The sequence below is a fragment of the Dama dama genome, chromosome 31 (assembly GCF_033118175.1).
Source record: "Dama dama isolate Ldn47 chromosome 31, ASM3311817v1, whole genome shotgun sequence".
NCBI lineage: Eukaryota > Metazoa > Chordata > Mammalia > Artiodactyla > Cervidae > Dama > Dama dama.
The window spans coordinates 45,689,309-45,711,856 of NC_083711.1; the positions used below are offsets into that span (position 1 = coordinate 45,689,309).

General features: G+C 33.9%; 1 protein-coding gene across 1 annotated transcript in view; it reads left to right on the plus strand.

Moving 5' to 3' along the window:
* Positions 1 to 22,548, plus strand: part of ARL6 (ADP ribosylation factor like GTPase 6) — a 33,322-nt gene that overhangs the window by 7,402 nt on the left and 3,372 nt on the right. The window contains exons 3-7 of the mRNA XM_061133955.1: positions 4,101 to 4,162; positions 4,560 to 4,628; positions 8,116 to 8,210; positions 14,386 to 14,515; positions 18,164 to 18,219. Coding sequence (XP_060989938.1) covers positions 4,101 to 4,162; positions 4,560 to 4,628; positions 8,116 to 8,210; positions 14,386 to 14,515; positions 18,164 to 18,219 — 412 coding nt within the window. The remainder of the gene's footprint in view (positions 1 to 4,100; positions 4,163 to 4,559; positions 4,629 to 8,115; positions 8,211 to 14,385; positions 14,516 to 18,163; positions 18,220 to 22,548) is intronic.

Sequence of the window (22,548 nt, forward strand, 5' to 3'; positions counted from 1 at the left end):
ATTTTTAAGCGGATCATCTAATTTCTGACACCACTTCCTGAGCCTTAATCTTTAGGCAACTATCCTGTCGCCCTTAGAACAATTGACCTCTACCTTCTGAGAGCAGAATAAGAGCCCTAAAACCTGTCACCCAGGCACAGATAAAACACTTGCTTCCTCCCTACCTTTAAACCCAAGAACAGTCTCTTGTGAGCTTGTATCCACTTTGAGAAATATTATTTTTAATGAATAAGGTGAGTAATAGAAATAAAAAAGCAGAGACATTACTTTGCCAACAAAGGTCCGTCTAGTCAAGGCTGTGGTTTTTCCAGTAGTCGTGAATGGATGTGAGGGTTGGACTATAAAGAAAGTATAGCGCCAAAGAATTGATGCTTTGAACTGTGGTGTTGGAGAAGACTCTTGAGAGTCCCTTGGACTGCAAGGAGATCCAACCAGTCCATCCTAAAGGAGATCCGTCCTGGGTGTTCATTGGAAGGACTGATGCTGAAGATGAAACTCCAATACTTTGGCCACCTGATGTAAAGAACTGACTCATTGGAAAAGACCCTGATGCTGGGAATGATGGAAGGCAGGAGGAGAAGGGGATGACAGAGGATGAGATGGTTGGATGGCATCACCGACTCAATGGACATGAACTTGGGTGGACTCTGGAAGTTGGTGATGGACAGGGAGACCTGGTGTGCTGCTGTCCATGGGGTCGCAAAGAGTCGGACACTACTGAGCGACTGAACTGAACTGAATAGAAATCTATGATCATCTATTAGGAAAATGTCTTGAAAGAAATTACAAGTCTCATTTTAGAGTAAAATAGTCTCATACTTTTTTGCGGAGGGATAAAGTCAGTTTCTAGATAACTAGATAACTTCCTGAGCCCAAACTAGTTTTTAATATTAAGCTCTCTTAATGTTCATTTGTTGTTAATATGTTAAGGTTGCTGATCTTCCCTAAACTGATAAGGAGAGAAAAGAGGTACATTTTAACCTGATAACTTTTCAAGAATCTGGTCTTAGTGTCATAGTAAGAGTTGTGCTCTATTAACACCTTTCTTCTAAAATTCTTTTGCCCCATTCCCCAACATAAATGCTCTCATTCTATCATGTCATCCAGTTTTATATTCTTAACATTTAAAACAATCTGAAATTGCTTCACGTGTTCAGTTGATAAGTTGTTTATTACATTTTTCTTCATCATAAAATTAAATTCATAAGAGCATAGATCTTACATTGTTCAATAATGTTGTTTAGTCACTAAGGCATGTCTGACTCTTTTTAACCCTATGGACTGTAGACCGCCAGGCTCCTCTTCATGGGATTTCCCAAATACCTAGAATATTTCTTAGTAGTTAAATGTATTTTTGTACAAATGGACTGATGGGTGATTTTTTAATTTTCATTTTTGTGCAGGGAATGATTATTGATCATACCAAGGATATAATTTTCAACAAATTTAGTAAATCTTACCAAATAGGGTCTCTCTTGGAAACCTTGTTCTAGTCTTACTGACATTGGTCTATTACTGGGCTGTCTCAGATGGCCTAATCCATTTAGGTAATAATTCCTGTTCTCTTTCCTTGGTTTGTAAGCATCCCCTGTCCAATTTAGAGAATCATCAAATGTATTTGTTCCTGAATAGAGCAGAGGGAAATTAATCAGTGAAGACTATTTCAGAATTCTTTAGAGGAAAATGAATCACACTTGAATCTGAAAGTATCAGCTCACATATCTTGTCCTGTCCTAATTAATTTGTGGAGTTTCTTCTTTCTAATTATCTTCCACTAGAACTTTAAAAGTGAGGAAAAGAAAAGAAAGTTGATAAATTTTATCCCTGTTAAAACAGCAAATTAAAGGGTAGCTTCTCTGGAAACAAAAAGAGTTTGTGAAGAAACTGGGTGGTTATGGACAGGTTGGGCCAATTTCTAATTACAGTTCAGTGATTAGAATTATAGTTCAAGGCTACTCATTTGAGCTATATTTTCTGAGATTTCTTTAAATGTTCAACTTCCTTTTTTTATTATTGTTATTTTTTCCTAATAATAGTAGCTGATGGTTTTATCACATTGGCACATGAAAATTCATAAAATCAAAACAGTATTGTATTTTAGGACAACAAAAATTAGGAAACTCTTTATTCCAAAGGTTGTTGTACAATGAAGGACCCCTAAGATATGAGGTAAGAATCTGAGTAACAGAAAATAAATTCTGTCTAACATAGAGAGATTTTTGGGAGAATACTAGGCAGCTCACAGAATGGAAGGGAAAGCTGAGTAAACAGATTTCAGAAAGCCAAAACCAGGGCTGCTCTGGGAAATCTTTTCACTAGCACATTACTATTAAGGTGACCAAGCTTCAGGGACCTTTCACCTTATGTCTTTCCATTTGAATTTTAAATTTTCAGGAGTAAACTACCAAAATGAACATAATGATGTAAGGCAGCAATTTTCTCTCTACTCCTCCTCTTTTTACATAAAAGCAAAGTGATGAACTCAAAGGGGATTTTTTTTTTTTAATTTTTTTTTTTTAGGTTACACTTTTGGCAGTATGAAGAAGACGGGTACAAAACTGAAATCAGTGAGCTTGTAATTCTTAATGATAACAACCATTTGTTGAGTGTTTACTATGGACCAGACACTGGTATCTTGCATCTATTAATTTACTTAATTCTCATGAAAACATTAAGAGTTAAGGGTAGTAATGATATATTTTACATTTAAGAAAACTCAGGCTTAGAGAAGTAACTTGTTTATATGGTGTATTAGCAGTTAGAAGTAATCAGGAGGCTGCTGTCGTAATTTGAAGCAAGAAATGATGAGGACCCAAGCTAAGTTAGTGAGCCAGAATCAATAAAGCTTAGAGAATTGTTGTATAGGGGATGTAAAAAAAAAAGGAAGGAGTCAAGAATAACTTCTAGACATCTGGGTCAGAAAGTGAATGGACTTCTATTCAAAAGGAGAAAGTTGATGGTAGAAGTATTAACTCAATTGCCTGTTAATTGCCAATTAAGTTAACTTAATCAACAAGTTAACTTGTCAATGTAAGGTCTTTTACTTGCCTGTGGATCCTGTCAGCAGGTCTCCCATTATACTCTCACCCTCTTGCAATCTCTTCCACTCAATCTCCACCATGGCCCCATGGCCCCATCTTTCACTTGGTTACATACAGTCTTTCCCTTATAAATATATTTTAGACATACAGGCCTTCAACTTTTCCTGAGTGGTGAGTTCCTCCCTTCCTTGCGGTCATTGCCCTGGCTGTTTCCTTTGACTGAATTGTCCTTTGCCCAGATCTTGTCATAGCTTTTTCCCTTCTTAACATTTACTGGGTGAGATGTCACCTCTCTCAGACAGGCTTATTGCTAAACTAACACTCCTCCACCCCATTGCCTCCCACCCTCAGTCACCTTTCATTGCACTTGGCACTGTTCAGGATTGGTATCTTAGTTGTTTATTGCTGTTTACCTTCTCTAGATTATAAATTCCATGAGAGCAGAGACCATGTATATTCACCATCTAGACATGAAGACAATCCTCTGTAGCACACGTCCTGCTTGCTGAGTTGTTTCAGTCGTGTCTGACTCTCTGCAACCCCATGGACAGTATCCTGCCAGGCTTTTCTATTTATGGGTTTCTCCAGGCAAGAATACTGGAGTGGGTTGCCATGCCTGCCTCCAGGGGATCTTCCCAACCCAGGGATCGAACCCACCTCTCTTATGTCTCCTACATTGGCAGACGGGTTCTTTACCAGTAGTGCCCCCTGGGAAGCCACTCTGTTCATTTGCAAACTCAGTAAGTATGGAAGATTAGGAAGTCCTATATGTGAGCTAAAAGAGAATTGTGAAACTATTTTAAGTTGGTGGTAACTTTCACCAAGCCTCAAAATATGAATTAAGACACACATTATGCAGATTTATAGTTAGTAAACCTTAAACTTCTATAAAGAATTCATGCACAATGTTCTCCTTGCAAAAATTATGATTTTGTTTAATCCTTTCATTTTCTTAGTGGCAGATTTTAGAATTGGAAAAACTGGGTGCTTTTCTTTTAACCTGAGGAAAAATGCAATCTTTTAATTGCAAATTTCTAAACTTTGTCTCTTTTCTTAAAGGCTCAGTCTCAAGATATAGTTCCAACAATAGGATTCAGCATAGAGAAATTCAAATCGTCTAGGTAATTCATTTTATTAAACTTGTGATTAAGAAGTTGTGGGTGAAAAATGGTATTAGATCTATCTTGTTATTCCTGCTACTCTTAGAAAAAGGAATCTGTTGTTTCAGAAGCCCACCAATGTTAAAATATTTGTACTATTATCCCTGGATTATTCTTCAGAATTTAGAGGTTAGATGAATCCTTATAATTTCACTAGCAAAGAAAAATATATTTTTATATGTTACTGTTATAAAATCCTATTTATATTCAAGAAATTTATTCTGTGGCACTTGTACTTGAAAGCTGGCCCAGCTTGAGCATTGTATACTCAAGGGTGGTTTCTTTGATTGATAATAATTTAAAGTTTTAGTAGCTTATAATGTAGTGATTTTTTGTTGTTGTTTGTTTTGTTTTATAGTTTGTCTTTTACAGTGTTTGACATGTCAGGTCAAGAAAGATACAGAAATCTCTGGGAACACTATTATAAGTAAGTATGTTTGCAAATGTTGGTTAACTAGATGGTTATATTTTAACAAGTAGTGATTAGAAATCCAAATGATTACATGGGCTAGGTTGCAATGTTTATTTTTATGTAATTTAAATATACATCCTAAGTTTTTAAAAAGTATATAATCATACTTGACATTATTTGTCAAATGCTTCAGATTCTTCATAACTTTGGGCCTTGCATGTTCTGTTGTCTCTGTTTTTAATGTCCTGTTCTACTCTACTTCTCTGCAGCTTAAGGTTGATATATTCATTCTTTAAAGACTAGCTCTAAAGTCACCTCCTCTGTGGAGATTCCATTTATTGTGGAGATGCCCAATTATTCTGGCCCCCGTGTTGGCACAGTACTTAACCATTCATATTTCTCTAATCTTATAACCAAATAATCAAGGGGATGGGATCTTTTTCTTATTCAGATTATTTCTTGAAGATGAAGTATGATTCTGGGCACACAGATCAGTAAATAATTACTGAATAAATTTAGTTAAAATAGCAGCACCACCAGTTGATCCATTTGTTCAACAAGCAGTTCTAAACGAGATGTTTTGCTGTGTATGCAAATCAGGTGCTCACCAGTTACTTCAGAGTAACAGCTATCAAGTTGCTAGGATCCAAATATGCTATGTTTGTGGTATCCTGAGTTAAATTCTCTGGGGGAAATGTGAGATGTTTTTGTTTTTAAGGCAACTTGAGTTTTCAGTATAGGATTTTTTTAATTCCTCTTCCAATTAACTGGTAAACAACTTTTTTAAAAAATGTATTTAATACTTTTAAAAAAATTTTATTACAGAAAATGTAATACTACGCAAAAAATAGTACTTAAAGGAATTTTTTTTTCTGATTTTAACATTCTTTTTCTTTAAAGTCGTTTTGGAAGAAGTTAATGAATTCAGGAACATTTTAGATACACTGTAGGTGGAATGCTGAATATGGTTACTGTTCAGAAATCTACAGTAATAGTAAATTTCCTGTAGCTATATTTTTCTGATTGTGAAAGAACAAGTGCATTTTAATCTATTAGACTGAAAAAAGGTTAAAAAGATTAAGTCTACTGTTGGCAAAACAAGCTACTCTTACAGATAATGTAACATCTTTTTTAGGGTAATTTTTCAATATCTGTTAAAATGAAAAATGTTCATACCCTCCAGCCATAATTTTTGCTTTCAGAAAAGTACAGATGACTGGGACTGCTGGGCAAACATGTACATAAAAGAATGTGTGTTGAGAATTATTTATAATGATATTTTGTCATATCTCAGTTGTATAAAGAAAATTATTCTTAATAAAAATGTATGCTTAATATATATTGAGAGAAGAAAATTCTTAGTGTAATATGTACTGCATCATTAATAGCATTTGTTTTGGTACTAATGAGATTATAAAGGAAGTTTACTTTGTCATTTATTTGATTCTGTAATGTTAATTATTATATAGTTTTTACATATTACTCTTTGAATATAAAAAAGTAATAAAGCCTAAGATACAAGGAGTGCATATCAGGAAAAGTGTTAATGTTTAGAAAGTGTATCTTTGGAGTATGTTTCTTCTGCTTTGAAATAACATTTAACATAAACTGAGAAAGGAGCCTTCCGAAGTGTGCACCGTGTGCTGCATAGTTTTCATTTAACATTCTGTGATAAGTCAGGAAAAATAAAAAGAGTGTAACGCTCATGGCAACCTAATATTTTCTTATATTCCTTCCTATGCCAAAATTTGCTTAATCATTTCTGTTTTTGGACATGAAGGTTGTTCTCAGTTTTGGAAGATTATAAACAATTCTTCAGTTAACATATTACTGTATAAATCTTTGTCATACTTCATGTTTCCTCAGTATAAATTTCAGAAATGAAATTACTGGCTCAAAGTGACTGAATGTTTTTAAAGCTCTTGGTATATATTTCCAATTGTATCAGTTTTTATAGCCACTGGTAATGTATGACTGTAATAAAATGCATTCATCTTTTTAAATGATAGCAGACAATGGTATTAAAAAGTTGTTTTATTTTTTATATGCATGTGAGTACTAATGACATTGAACTTTAAAAATCTTGATTTATGACTGGAATAAGTGAGTCACAAAAAATATATAAATGTCTAATAAATATATGAAAGTATATTGAACTTAACAAGAAATTAATAAAATGCAAAGTAAAATAATATGCTGTTAGGATGGTAAAAAATTGAAAAGAATAAGAGCCAGGCTGGCCAGGGAGTGGGAGCAATGCTGGCAGTATTATAAAATTGCTATAGCATTTCTAATTTGTCAGTGTTTATCTAAAACTTTAAATTATGTGTGTATTCCTAGGCATTCTGTTCCTAAGAAGAGATCTTAAAGTATCAAGAAATTTTTTAAATGTGTTTGGGAGGATGTTTATCCCAAAGTTTTTCATAGGAATGAAAATTGGAAGTATTCTATGAAGCCCAACAATAGAAGTTTGATACAATATTTAATGACATACTCATTATACTTTACAGTATGATGAAAGATGTTATTGAAAGACATCTTTCAAAAAAAACTATTGAAAGCTTCTTTATGCTTTAATGCTTCATATAAAAGTAGTTCAAACTATACTATAAAAAAGATCAAGGAAGTGTACATATATACATCAGAAAGGCAGAATAAAACAGCAAGATTCCATTTAAGTACAGATGTAGATATTCATATATGAATATTCTTGCTTGGAAAATTCCATGTACAGAGGAGCCTGCCAGGCTGCTGTCCATGGGGTTGCAAAGAGTTGGACAGGACTGAGTGCACGTGCATACACACATGTACAACGAAAATGTTGAAAACAGTTTATCTGCAAGTATTAATGATTGTGCCTGTGTAATAGGATTATGTTTTTACCTTTTATTTTTTAATTTAATTTATGACCATGCTAAGTTCGTTGCTGCACACGGGCTTTCCCTAGTTGCAGTGATCCGGGGCTACTTTCTAGTTGCAGTATGCAGGCTTCTCGTTGTGGGGGCTTCTCTTATTGCAGAGCATGGGCTCTAGGCTTCAGAAGTTGAGGCGCTTTGGCTCAGTAGTTGTGATTCACAGGCTCTAGAGTGTGGGTTCAGTGCTTGTAGCGCATGGGCTGAGTTACTCTGCATAATGTGGGATCTTCCTGGATCAGGGAATCAAACCCATGTCCCCTGCATTGGCAGGTGGATTCTTAACCACCAGGGAAGCCCGCCTTGTTATTTTTTAAAATTATGAAATGAGTCATTAAATTTACCATGTTATTATTCAAATGAATAAAAATTACTTTACATGAAATGTGACTAATTTGGTTAATATATTAACCAAAATATGGCAATGTTAATTATTCATATAAACTAGTAAGGAACAGCACCAACACCTGTAACAACAAATCATCATAGGACATGAAAACACAATAAACGGTTTAAGATATGCAAATGAATCATTAATATAGAAAAATGTTTGTTTATCATTAATTTTTCTCGTTCTGTGTATTACACAGAGAAGGACAAGCCATTATTTTTGTCATTGACAGTAGTGATAGCTTAAGAATGGTTGTGGCCAAAGAAGAACTTAATACTCTTCTGAATCACCCAGGTACGTGTATTTGTCTTCAGTCTGTGATGTCTGTGCTTTGGGGTCATGTGTGATGTCTTGTTCTTTGATGTCAGCAAAACATGTTGTTTACACTGTATAGTCTTATTTAAATTTTTTTAATTTTAGTGCATATTAATTATGTGGAATTAGCAATACCATATGTAGATTTTTTTAATTTCAAAGCCATTTGCAGTGTTTTCCAGGTCTTTGATCTGTTATTTTCTGAAATTAAAAGTGCCCTTTTTTCCTGATCATGTAAATAATGTATCAGTAGCAAAGCAGATGAACAGAGAAAGAATAAGAGTGAAAATAAAAATTGATATTCCAACACATTAAAACTTTTTTGGTTGCCATCTTTACATAGGTGTGAATGTGTAATCACAGTATTTCTTAGATATTTATTGTGAGAATTCTTTTAAAACAGATCTTTTCTATTTTTAAATTACCGCCAGCCCTCCAATTCCCTTTTAAGATAATAGCATTAACAATTTGGTACTTTTTCTTTCCTACCTTTGCTTATAATTTCGTATCATATATATATATATATGCACAGATACACCAACATATATACACACACATTCAGCATATACAGGTACCAAAGATATATACAGTTACCCCTTGGTATCTATGGGGGATTTGTTCTAGGATCCCTAAGGATACCAAAAGCTGTGGTTGCTCATGTCCCTTATGTAAAATAGTAGTATTTGCATAGAGCCTATGCACATCCTCCCATGTATTTTAAACCATCTCTAGATTGCTTATAATACATAACGCAATGTAAATACTGTGGCTCAGACGGTAAAGAATCTGCCTGCAACGCAGCAGACTCAGGTTCGATCCCTGGGTTGGGAAGATCCCTTGGAGAAGGGGTCTGCAGTCCATGGAGTCACAAGAAGTCAGACATGACTGAGCAACTAATACAATGTCAATGCATGGTAAATTCAAGTTTTGTTTTCAGGAACTTTCTGTAATTTTTTTCCCTGAGTGTTTTCCATCCATGGTTGGTTGAATCTGTGGGTGTGGAGTCCACAGATACAGAGGGCCAACTATATAGGGTTGGGGGCTATGAGGACTGTCATCATTACTTACTAGAACAGGATCATATTCTGTATACTCTTCTGCATCTTCCTATTCTCAAATATCACTGCATGGTGGAAATCCTTCCAAGTCAAATTGCATGTATACAATTATTCTTTTAATGATGCCTAGCATGTCACACTATGAATGTATCGTGGTTTATTCAGTCATTCGCCTGTTGCTAGATATTCCTTCCCTCCCACCCCCCAGGAGTTCTCAGTACTGTTGTGGAATTCTGCATTTCTAGCCTTGCTCATGCAGAAAGATTGAAGTGACCTTTGTACCAATACTTTTAGAAGAGGACTTTTAGAAAATGGTTTAAAAGAAATGCAGATTTGTTAGAATAAAAGCAGAAATAGTATGTGGCCTTCTAAGAATTCTTTCTGCTTAACCACAATATCTTTGGTATTTTTATTGGACAACCTAAAGTTTATTCAAATATGTGGAGGGAAAACTATCCAACCTGTGCTTTTTCTGTGACTTTTTCACTTTTAAAAACTTATCTTTTATCTGGGTTGAGAAGGCATTTTTGATTCTACATCCCCTTTTTGTTAATCTTTCCCTTTGCTCCCCAAAAAAAGTCATGACATTGACTAAAACATGAAATACGTCTTATAACATCTGCTTTAAATAAATACAATGGGAACCTTAATTTCCTCAACTAAAGCCTTGTCCATGTATCTATATATACTTACTGATGCATTTATTTTATAGGTTAGATTCCCAAAAAAGGAATTTCTCAACTGAAATATATATTGAACTTTTTTTTAATTGATGTATAATATGTAATACAGAGAAATGCTCCAATCTTAAGTATACAGTTCTGTAATTTTGACAAATGCGTATATTCATGTAACTGTTCTTGTCTATACACTCCCAGACAAGAAACAGAATATTTTCATCACCCTCTAAGTTCTTTCATGCCCCTTCCCAATCAGCACCCCCTACAAGGGACCAGAAGAGCTACTAATCTGATTTCAATCTCCAAAATTTTGCCTTTTTTACAATTTCATATAGATGGTGGGAAAAAGTACATACATTTTTGTGCCTCGATTTTTACATTCAGTGTAATGTTTTGGGGAGTCACCCATGTTGTTGTATGTATCACTTGTTTACTCCTTTTATTTGCTTTGTAATATTATATGACTGTAACGCAGTTTGTTTATCCAGTGTTAAGTAATTGATACCTGAACTGTTCCTAGTTTAGGGCAATTATGAATAAAGTTGGTGTGAACATTTTTTGAAATATAATTGACATATAATTTTATATCAGTTTCAGGTATTCAGCATAGTGATTTGATATTTGTATATTCAGTTAATCTTTGAACAACTAGGATTTGAACTGCACAGGTCTACTTACATGTCAATTTTTCTCAAATAATGCCACAGTAGTACTATATGATCCAAAGTTGACTGAATCCACAAGTGTGAAGCCACAGAGGGCCAGCCATGAAGTCATTCACAGATTTTTGAATGTGCGGAGGTTAGAGCTCCAGCCCCCACGTTGTGCGAAGGTCACCTGTACTGTGAAATGATCACCGCAGGTCTGGTTAACATCCATCAGGACGCACAGTTAGAAAACGTTGTTTTTTCATGTGATGAGAACTTTTAAGATATACTCTTAGCAGCTTTCAAATACCCAATACAGTATTACCAACTGTAGTCTCCATGGTGTACATTACATCTCATAAATTATTTCATGACTGGAGGTTTGTACTTTTTGACCCCTTTCATCCATTTCAAGCTCTCTCCACCCCAGGCACCTCTGGCAACAACCAATTTCTTCTCTGCATCCATCAGTTTGTTTTCTTTAGACCTTTTTTGTCTTCTTTAGATTTCACATGTGAGATCATATGGTATTTGTCTTTTTCTGACTTATTTCACTTAGCATAATGGATTTCATTTTGTCATTTTCTATCTTGTAATGGTCTCTTCTGATTTTGTATTAGGGCTGTAGAGACCTCGTAAAATAACTTGAAGAGCACTTACTCCTCTTTTTATTTTTTTTAATGTTTCGGATTTGTGTAGAATTGGTATTATTTCTTAAGCATTAAATAAAATGCAGCCACCTGGTTTAGGATTTTGTGTGTATGTTGGGGGCATGAATTATAAATTCAATTTCTTTAAATGAAGTAGGGCTATTAAAGTTCTGTATTTCTTCTTGGGTCACTTCTAGTAGTATATAACCAAATCTGTTAATTTGTTAATTTATATAAGTCGTGAAATTTATTGGCATAAAATTGTATCATCCTCTCATTATCCTTTTAATGTCTTTAAGACCTGTATGATATACATATCTTCTTTCATTTCTAATATTGGTAATTTATGTTTCCTCCCTTTTTTATTGCACCATCTTTTAAAGAGTTTGTGGTTTTACTAATTTTCCAAGAAAAACTTTTAACTTTGGCAGTTTCCTCTGTGGATGTGTCTTTTTCAGATTTCATTAATATCTGCTCTTTTTTTATTACAAATTTTTGTTTTTATTTTGAACTTCCTGTACTTAAATTGAATTTTATTTTCTCTTTATCTTTTTCACATCAAAGTAGAAATTATTGATTTTATATATTCTTATAAAACATTTTATATCTACCTTTTTTAATAAAAGCATTTAAAGCAATACATATTTTCTGAGGATTTAACTATCTCACAAATTCTGATATATTTCTTTATTATTTGGCTCAAAGTATTTTCTAACTTACCTTGCAAATTCTTCTTAGATGCTTGGGTTATTTAGTAGTGTATTATTATTTAATTTCCCAAATATTTGGAATTTTCTAGGTGTCTTTTTGTTTTTGATTTCTAATTTAATTCTATTTGATCAAATAACCTATTTCAAAGATTTTCATTCTTAGAAATATATGGCCTAACACATATGGTTGAGCATGGTGAATGTTCCATCTGCAATTCCATAGAATGTGTATCTTGCTATACTTGGGTGAAGAGTTCTGTAAATATCAGTTGATAGTGTTATTCACATCTCCCATATCCTTTTATTGTGGAAGAGCTGATGTACAGTATCATATAAGTTTCACACGTACAACATGATGATCCACAGTTTTTTAAGTTGTGTTGCATTTATACTAAATACAAAATATGGCCTGTATTCCCTGTGTCACACAATGTGTTCTTGTAGCATGTTTGTCTTATCGGTAGTAGTTTGTTCCTCTTAGTCCCTGACCCCTAACCTCTCTCCCACCCTCCCCTCTCCCCAGGGGCAACCACTAGTTTGCTCCCTGTGTCTGAAGTCTGTTTCTTTTTTTGTTAACATTCAGAAGCTTGTTGTATTTTTTTAAATTTTACATATAAGTGATGTCATACAATATTTGTCCTATTTCATCCAGCATACCACCCTCCAAGTCCATCTATGTTGTTGCAAATGGTAATATTTAATTCTTTTTTATGGCTGAGTAGTATACCATTGTATGTATGTACCACATCTTTATCCATTCATCTGCTAAGTACATTTAGGTTGCTTCTATTTATTTATTTATATTTAGGTTGCTTTTATATCTTAGCAATTTTAAATAATGCTGCTGTGGACATTAGGGTGCTTGTATCATTTCAAATTGTTATTTTTTTATTTTATAAATACCTAAGAGTAGAATTGCTGACTCACATGGTAGTTATATTTTTAGTTTTCTGCTGCTGCTGCTAAGTCACTTCAGTCGTGTCCGACTCTGTGCGACCCCATAGATGGCAGTCCACCAGGCTCCCCCGTCCCTGGGATTCTCCAGGCAAGAACACTGGAGTGGGTTGCCCTTTCCTTCTCCAATGCATGAAAGTGAGAAGTGAAAGTGAAGTCACTCAGTAGTGTCTGACTCTTAACGACCCCATGGACTGCAGCCTACCAGGCTCCTTCGTCCATGGGATTTTCGAGGCAAGAGTACTGGAGTGGGGTGCCATTGCCTTCTCCAGAAACCTCAATTCTGTTTTCCATAGTAGCTGCACCAGTTTCCATTCCAACTAACAGTGTACAAGAGTTCACTTTTCTGTGCATCCACACCAATATTTATTATTTGTGTTCTTTTGGACCTCAGCCATTCTAACAGAGAGATGTAAGGTGATATTTCCTGGCAATTTTAATTTGCATTTTTAGTATATATCTATTAAGTTGATCTAATATGTCTTTTAAGGCTGCTGTTTCCTTATTGACTTTCTATGTGAATGATCTGTCCATTGATGGAAGGGGGACATTAAAGACCCCTTACTATTATTGTGTTGCTGTCAATTTCTACATCTATTAATATTTGCCTTATATGTTTAACCTCTCCTATGTTGGGTACATACATATTTACAACTGTCTTTATCTGCTTGAATTGATCCCATGAGCACTGTCCTTTAATGTCCTGCTTTGCCTCTTTTTATAATTTTGTTTTGAAGTCTCTTGGGTCTGATATATGCATTGCTGCCCCACCATTTTTTTTGTTTCCATTTGCATGAAATATCTTTTTCCATCCTCTCACTTTCAGTTTGTTTCTTTGGATTTGAAGTGAGTCTCTTATAGGCAACTTATGTATGGGTCTTTTTCAAAAAATCCATTCAGCCACCCTATGTCTTTTGACTAGCCCATTTACATTCTTATCCTCCTTCTGTAATATTTCTGTTTGAAGTTTTCTTCCTTTGTGTTGACAGTAAAAATGAAACAAAATGTTTCACTTTTTGCTAGGTGCTGTTCAGTAACTGTTTAATGAACCCTCCACTCCCACCTCATCCATCTTTGGTTTACAATTCCAACAAGAGGGCAGATAATCTTACTTCCCTTGTAACTCAGCTGGTAAATACTCCACCTGCAATGAGGGAGACCTGGGTTCAAGCCCTGGGTTGGGAAGATCCCCTGGAGAAGGGAAAGGCTACCCTCTCCAGTATTCTGGCCTGTAGAATTCCGTGGACTGTGCAGATAACCTTAGGAAGAAGTGTATTTTAAATTTTGTTATCACTTAAATAAATGCTTGACAGTATATGCCTTTAAATGTTTATGTATGTGTGATATGGGAAGAAGTGATCAGAAGACAATTTTAGTGGATTTCAGTTTTAAGGATTTTGGAGAAGATAACTCAAAAAGCTAGAAGTGTGATGATAGTCTTATTTTCTCTTTTAGATATTAAGCACCGTCGAATACCAATCTTATTCTTTGCAAACAAAATGGATCTTAGAAATGCAGTGACATCTGTAAAAGTATCTCAGTTGCTGTGTTTAGAGAACATCAAAGATAAACCATGGCATATTTGGTAAAGTCTTTTATTTACATTTCATTTTATCATTCTGAAAATATCTCCAACTTCAGGGTTTTTTTTACAAGCTCACTATATAAGTGACTTAACATGGTAGGATGAAAGGTAAAGATTATGTTTTATAAAACTGTAGTGTTGCAGGTATTCAGTAATATATTATTGTTAAAACCTTTCAAATCTTTTTAGGGATAGAAAAACAAAAACAACTCTTTAAAAGAATTAACTTAACCAATCTGCTTACTTACCCAGCTTCAACCACACTAATTTCTTTCTTCACACTGAATCAACCAACCACAGTTCCATCTCAAAGCATTTGCACTTGTTATTCCCTTTATCTGAATCATTCTTTAAAATAGTTTTCCTGCTTACTATTGCACTTTCTTTAAGAAAGAGACCTCTCGATAATTCTCTGAAACCTTACCCCCATCTCTTGTGGTTTTTTTTCTCTACTTTGCTTTATTCGTCTATTGCTATATGACCTCTTCTTTTTTTGTTTTCTCTTGTATAGTCTGTCTTCCTATACTAGTCCATTAGTACTATGAGACCTGGGATTTCATTGATTTTTTTCACTCTGACACCCCCAGAGTAGTAACAGTGCCTGTTTAGTAGGTACCTACTCATAGGTACTTAGGAGATACACAATAAATACTTGTCGATATGAATAAACAGAAATATAAAAATCTGTCTTGTTCGGACATACTGTAAAATTGAACTCTTAAATAATTAGAGTCTGATATTATTATACATTTTTATTGGGAAAGCAGTTTCTTACTAATATATTTAATTCCAGTGTGTTTTTCTGCCAAAATATTCTGGTAAGGATAACCAGAAGTTATATATTAGTATTTTAATGCCTACTGCTACCTTATGTTACATTAAGCTTCCCTCTGTTCACCCCAACCCCCACCTCTCCGTGGAAGATATCTTTCTCCTCTATAGAGAAAGGCTGAACACAGGGGCAAAAAAATCTAGGAAAGAAGGAAGTGGTAGAACTCATAGGAAAACTTTAAGAGCTAACCATGGTGCTGAAAGAATAATACTATAGCACTTGAGAAATCCCTTGAAATTTTTCAGTACCGAAGGCCACATATCATGAATACAACCCTCCTTACTTTGGAAATCAGAGGGAAAATCAGTGTTTACTAAATTATTCTTGAGTTGGAATTTAAGGTTCTGTGGTATTTTGTTGGTAAAGAAAGGGATTTGGTGTAGAGAACTATCTTAAGATAGAACCTTTCTATTTTTGTAAGTCATACTTAAAATGATAATATCTAAAGTAGAAGAATTTAATTTTTGCCCTAAGTGTGCTGACTACATTAATGGAAAGTACAACACTCAAAATACGGGTCAATTCTAATTAGTAAAAGATGTAGTTTTTCTCTTAATTTTGAACTAGAAATTAATTTTGCAAATGGAAAATGTCTTTCTCCTTAACAATTAGCTATTGAATTCTGTTAGGTTTATTTATTTAATTGTGACACCTTAACTTTTTTAGTAAGAGGAAAAAATAACATCTGATGCTGTAAGGATATGGACTTAGAGCATATTGCCAGTTTCTCTACTTTCTGTACAACTTGTAGAAGAATGCTAAGTTTTTCTTGTAAGTTTGTCTACAGTTTTGACTTCTTAATTCAAACTGGACATCTCACTAAGTTCCAGTTAGTGTTTCACTTGTTAAGGTTTTTATTTGAACTAAAAATAAATTTCTCCTTTAATTTTGGAGAAAAAAGTAATGCTGAGTGGTGCAGAGATAAACTATTGCATCTCTCTTGCCTTAGGTACAAATAAATTTGGGTAGTAAAGGAGAGATTATAGAGAAGTATAGTTTGGAAATTTTTATTGGCTTATTTTTGACCATTTTACTAAACATATAGTCAACTCTGATTTTCAAGTCTGATTCTGTTTTAGTTCTTCCCATGTGTCCTTTGACTAAGTCCCTGGAGTGATATATGTTTGCATTTGCATTTTTACTATCTTGAGCGGGAGACAGATAATAAAAACATCAGTTGGGAGGGTGAAAAAAAGAAGTAGAATAGTAAGAGAAAGAATAATGAATGTGGTCCCCCTCTGAGACATAATTGAAATCAAGAAGCAATTCACAAAAGGTTTGGAGGAATAACTTTTCCAGATAGAGAGGCCAGCAAATGAGAAGGCTCTGGGATGAGAATGTGCCTGATGTTTTCTGGAAGCAGCAAGAAGTCCTTGCTGGCTGGAACAGAGAGGTAGGGGGAATTGTAGGTGAGGCCCCTGAGAAATAACCAGGGGCTATGTCACATAGCTCCTTGCAGAAAATGGTGAAGACTCTGGCTTTTATTCCAGTTATGAGTCTTATGATTTATTTGAAAGGAAAGGTAGAATTTAAATATTTGGGAATTATTAGGAAAGATGCAGGATTTTTAGAAATGTAGTGACACCTCCACCAAAGGAGAAGGGTTTCTTCGTAGCACTGTATTCTTATGTGGAACTAGAAGTTTGTGATAAAAGTCAATACACTGATCATTCTTGATATTAGTATTTCAGTTACTGATGTTTTGCCATTAATAAAGATAATCCATAGTTTGCTTTGAATAATTGCATATCTCATGCTATTTGTTTCTGTCTTCCTATTTTAAAATAATTCTATGATAAGTCATGTTCTTGGTCCAATAAATAATTCCTTGAAAGTAATTTCTCTTTTGATTAGAATCAAATTAACTGTTTTAAGATAATTTAGTACATTTTAAAATCATACTTCAGCACACTAAAACAATCTTAATCATACAGAAAATCTAATTATGTATACTAATTGTTATTAGATAATTATATCAGTAACATGTTATGAGAAACTGTCCATCTGAATCTTAAAAAAAGATTATTTCATACTCAAAAAATCCTCTACATTTTATTTAGTTTATATAATTTTTATTATTTATAAAATAATATTACAATAAGGATTTAGGCTTACTTTTAAGAATGGAACAACAATGAAAAGACCCTGTATTCAATGTTTTATATGCATATCTCAAATATTTAATTCTTATAATAATCACATGAGGCCAGTGGTAATATTCTCGCATTTTACAGAAGCAAAAACTGAAAGCCAAAGAGTTAAACAACCTATCGAGGTTTGTAAAACCAGTAAATATAAAACTATGTTTGAAGTTTACTGGGATTTTTTAATTTTACCACTTTACCAGAGTTATAGTTACAGATTTATTCCTTTTAGATATCAATTTTAATTTCATATAAAGTCACTCCATCCTGTGACTAAATTACAATCCAAGTAAAGCATTTCTATTAAATAAATGCTATTGAATCATTGGGGCTGGTAAGAGAAAGTAGGATGGTGTGCTCTATAATCCCACTACTGAGAGAATAACTCAAAGTATATGTTTTGTTAATGCCAGTCCAAGTAATATTCCTAGAATAGTAACATTTTAATGATATATTTTTACAAATGTCCATATAAATTAATGAATAGTTTTCTCATGTCTTGATCCTAAACACTCAGACTTTTATATCCTATGTATATTCAGTTTCAGTACTTAACCAGTTTTGCTCAGATATGTTATTAAATATATTAATTTGCCATATGACAAAATTATAATTATTCATACAGTTTTTTGATGTAATGAAATGGATATTTTTCTGTTGGTTTTATTTCAGTGCTAGTGATGCCATAAAAGGAGAAGGATTGCAAGAAGGTGTAGACTGGCTTCAAGGTACATCATAAAAAACTGCCTCTTCAGCCTTTATTTTCTTTCCAGTCACATTTTCTGTCCTTTTTTATATTTTGTTTTTATTATATCACTGCCTTTTTCCCTCTTGTTTCCATCTATTTCTGCTATCAGAAAATACAATACAGTAAGTATCCAATACCTTGCTCCATTTACTTCAATTACATTTTTATAAAGGATTTATTTAAATAAAAAGTACTTACATCAATATACATGACAACTCTAGAATATAATTTTAATTTATAGCCATAAGTTTCTGTCAGATCTAGTAATAGAAGCACATTTGAATTTTGGGATAAATTTTAGACCTACTGTCAATAAAAGTCTTTGTGGCATGTGGCTTTCAAGAGTCACGCTGTCCTCCACATATAGCTCCATTTATACATGGCATGTTTCTGCAAATTTCAGTACTCATATTTAGTACTGTATATGCTGGTATTCTATTAGTGTTTCTGTATATCACAGTTCTATATGTTATTCATCAAAATAGCTATCATAGTTGGTACAGGCTTACTATACCAGGGATTAAATTAAGATCTATCATTTTCCCTAAGGTTACATTGTCTACAAGACATAGGAATGGCTTTGAAGCACAGTGACCCACACAGAGAAATAAAATGTGAATGTGCATGAAACCAAGTTCTATAAGTCCTTCTTGTTATAGGACCCTGAAGGTCAGGCAAAAAAATTTCCATTTTTGAGCAGGACAGTGGTTGATTTCTTTTAGGAACCTCCCTGCCCTGAATAAAGGTGAATAATGAGATTAACTTGTTAATCCATGAGCTGTGGTCTTGTGGCTATAAATTTAATTTCTCTACACATCCTTTTTATTTCAGTTATATGTGATTTTTTTCTTTTTTCTCTACTGTATGTCATGGTGGATCTAAGGGTAGCCTGCTTATTACCATACATAAAGAGACATAATACTTCTTTGGTCCAACGTACTAAATGTATATCTAATAAATATTTGTGTTATTAGTAAAATGTGGTGTTCTAGTTAACTGCACAGACTGTTGTATTTTTGTTTCCTTTTGTGTTTATAGAGTCATCATGCCATTTACCATTACACTGCAAAGAACCTTCTAGTTACATGTTACAATTAAGTGAAACTTAGCTGAGAACCTCTAAAAGTTCTCAGAATCACTAGTGGGATTTTTCTTTGAACACAACAATTTAGTTTCTCAGACTGTGTAAAGAAGTGGTCAAAGTGACCCCTTTATGGGACTGATTCCACATAAAGCAAATTACAAAGGAACATTCTAGAGAAGACACTAGAAACATATTTTCAACCGTTATTTCTTATTTTAAGTACTTATTATTGCTCACAGCAGAGAATAGTGTGAATGGAAACCCACAATTGTTCATAATAAAAAATACAAAGCACAGTACTTAACTGAAAATAAGTGATGGTCATCTGGATTTTAAATCGTACTTTTTCTTTTGTCTGTAACAATAAGGCCACTAGGTGTCAGTAGTGATCCAACATCACAATGCCACTTGCCAACTCTAATCTAATTTTTGTCATTGACTTTTCTGATCCATTATCTTTGTATCTTAACTCCCAAATCTTTATAAGAAGGATACATTATTGGGAAAAAAAAAATTTGTGCCCTTGTGTTGCCATATCATTTTATGTAAACTTTACAACTCTCTGAAAGGTAAGTAGTAGTGTCCCCGTTTTATGTGGGCAACATGATGTAGAAGTGAAAACACGTGGACTTCTGAGTCTGCCAGGTATATTCCACTGCTTGTTAATTACTAACTAATGTCTTTATATCATCCAGACAGTTTTCCTCATCTGTAAAATTAAAAAATGAAATATCCAGAATTGCCACACAGATTAAATGAGATGCTCTATGTATTAAAGTGCCTAGCTTAAGAAAGCACTCAAAAAATGTTCAGTTTATCCTTTTACCTAACTTCTCTGTTTAACAGAAGAGGAAATTTAATATGCAGATTTAAAACTATCAGTTTGGTTTTGAGTAGGAGATCCTTAGTTCATAATTTCTATGTTATAGTAAATAGTTTATATTTTTGATGCTCCTGTCTTTGGATTTGAAAACTTTGCAAAATAAGTAGCAGTAAATTTAGGAGACTAGTCTATGCCTCTGCTTGTATCAAGTTTTTCTGTAAATCTTTGAAAGATGTTCTGAACTTATGTCTCATTTTCCTTGCAAAATTCTGAAGTTTCCTAACATCATAAACAAGAAGGCTCTGGTTCATTTTGGACCAATTTAATTTTATTATTTTAAGTTTAAGGTTGAAAAACTGAGGATAAAGTATTAAATGACACATTTTGTGCCATGATTCTATTCTCTTTTGGAGGGATTGTCAATTATGGCCCTAAGAGAAGAATCTCTAAGTAGACTATTAAGTATTTTTTAAAGCCACCAGAGAATATATAGAAACTATCACAGAAGTATAAGTTGTTTTCTAGCTCTGAAACTTAAATATTTATGAAAAAACAAAACATTATTCCACATGATTCATGAACTTATTCACTGAGTCACTTTATCTTATGGGAAAAGTTTATAATGCTTCCAGTTTTTATATAAGAATTTTATAAACGATGTACAGGGACATTCCATTGAAAAACAAAGGATTGGACACACACTTAGTTTCATCCCCTCTTCAAATCTCACTAAAAGTGAAGAGACTGAGGACAAAAAGAATGAGAGTGATAAATATGGCAACCAAATTTTGAAGCCAAATTATGTGATGAATGTTGAATAACTTAACAGACTTGAGAGAGTGGAATTCTAAGCTAGCACTGGAGAAAGCTGGAAACCACCCTAATTTACCCTGCAGATCTCTTCAAAGGCTCAGGAATTGATGGAAATAAGAAATAAGGACAAGGTGAGACTGAAAGGAGATGCACAGGTATATATCCGTGCCCCAGAAGAAGGTTGAAGGTTCATTCTTTGCAGAGAGTCACACAGTATCTCTGGAGTGGAGAACGCTGAGCACAACTGTGTGTTGGAATGCTAAACTGAAAATGAGGAGTAAATGAGAGTTTGATGTTGAAGATTATAACCATGTTCTGCTTTCTCCTGTTTCTCCTAGAAGACACTGGCAATAGGTAGAAGAAAGCCAGCTTTGAGGAGTCAGACCAGCTAAGAGAAAAGATCTAAAGGTGTTAACATTAGAAATTCTCAAGGAAATGGCCTAGCTATACACTAGGATGAAGATTACTTTTGACAAGCCTCACACATTTAACAAAATTCCAGTCAACTTTATAGTGTTCACTTATACACATGAGAAGATAGCAAAGGATTGCCAAGTATTTGAAGACAAAACTTTAGGAATTATGGAGCAAAAGAAAAAGTTTAGAAAAAGACTTTAGGGAGAACATTTCAAAACACTATTCTAGTATCCTCAAAGAGATAAAAGAATGTATTATTTTCATGAATATGACAAGAATACTAATTGAAAAAGAACAAAAATATGAGTTCTTGGAAAATAATAATACAGTAGTAGAAATGGTTGGGTGGCATCACCAGCTCGAGTCTGAGCAAGCTCCAGGAGATGGTGAAGGACAGAGAAACCTGGCATGCTGCAATCCATGGGGTCACATAAAGTCAAACACGACTGAGTGACTGAGCAACAAGTAGAAATGGAAAACTCAATCAAAAGAAGGTAAAATAGAGACATTCTTTAAGAAAGTACGAAAAAGACAATGGGGGGAGAAAAGATAAAGGAGTCATTTATGAGGCCCAAAATCCTAGTAAGAATTTCTGAAAGAGAACAAGGAAAATAGAGTGAAGTCATCAAATCATAAAGCATTATTTTCCAGAATTGAATGATTTAGAGCCCAAGGTGGTGGATGAAAATATTCCCACACCAAGGTGCATCATTAAAATCAACACCAAAGATGGTGGAAAATTCACCATATTTCCTGAGAAGAAAATAAGAGATTTCATCCAAAGATTTCCTTAGATAAGGAAACAGTAGCATCATAGACTTCTCACCAGCAACACCTGGAAACAGTTCCAGTGCCTGAAAAAGTCTAAGGAGAAAATAATATTCTCAGGCAGTATCAGTGTATTGTAACTGTAGAGAATTAAGACAGCTTCTGCCATGTAAAGTCTCAAGAGTTCACTTTCTATACAGTTTATTAATACTAAAGTAGCCACAGAGGTATACTTGTCAAAAACAAAGGAATAAAGCAAGAAGAAAAAAAAGGTACCATGAAATAGGGAAACCTGCACAAGAAAGTTGGGAAGGAACCCCTAGGATGATAACACAGATCCTAGAATAATAATGAAAGATCTCATATGAAAATACCTGGACAAGCATGGAGAACAGCTGGGTCAG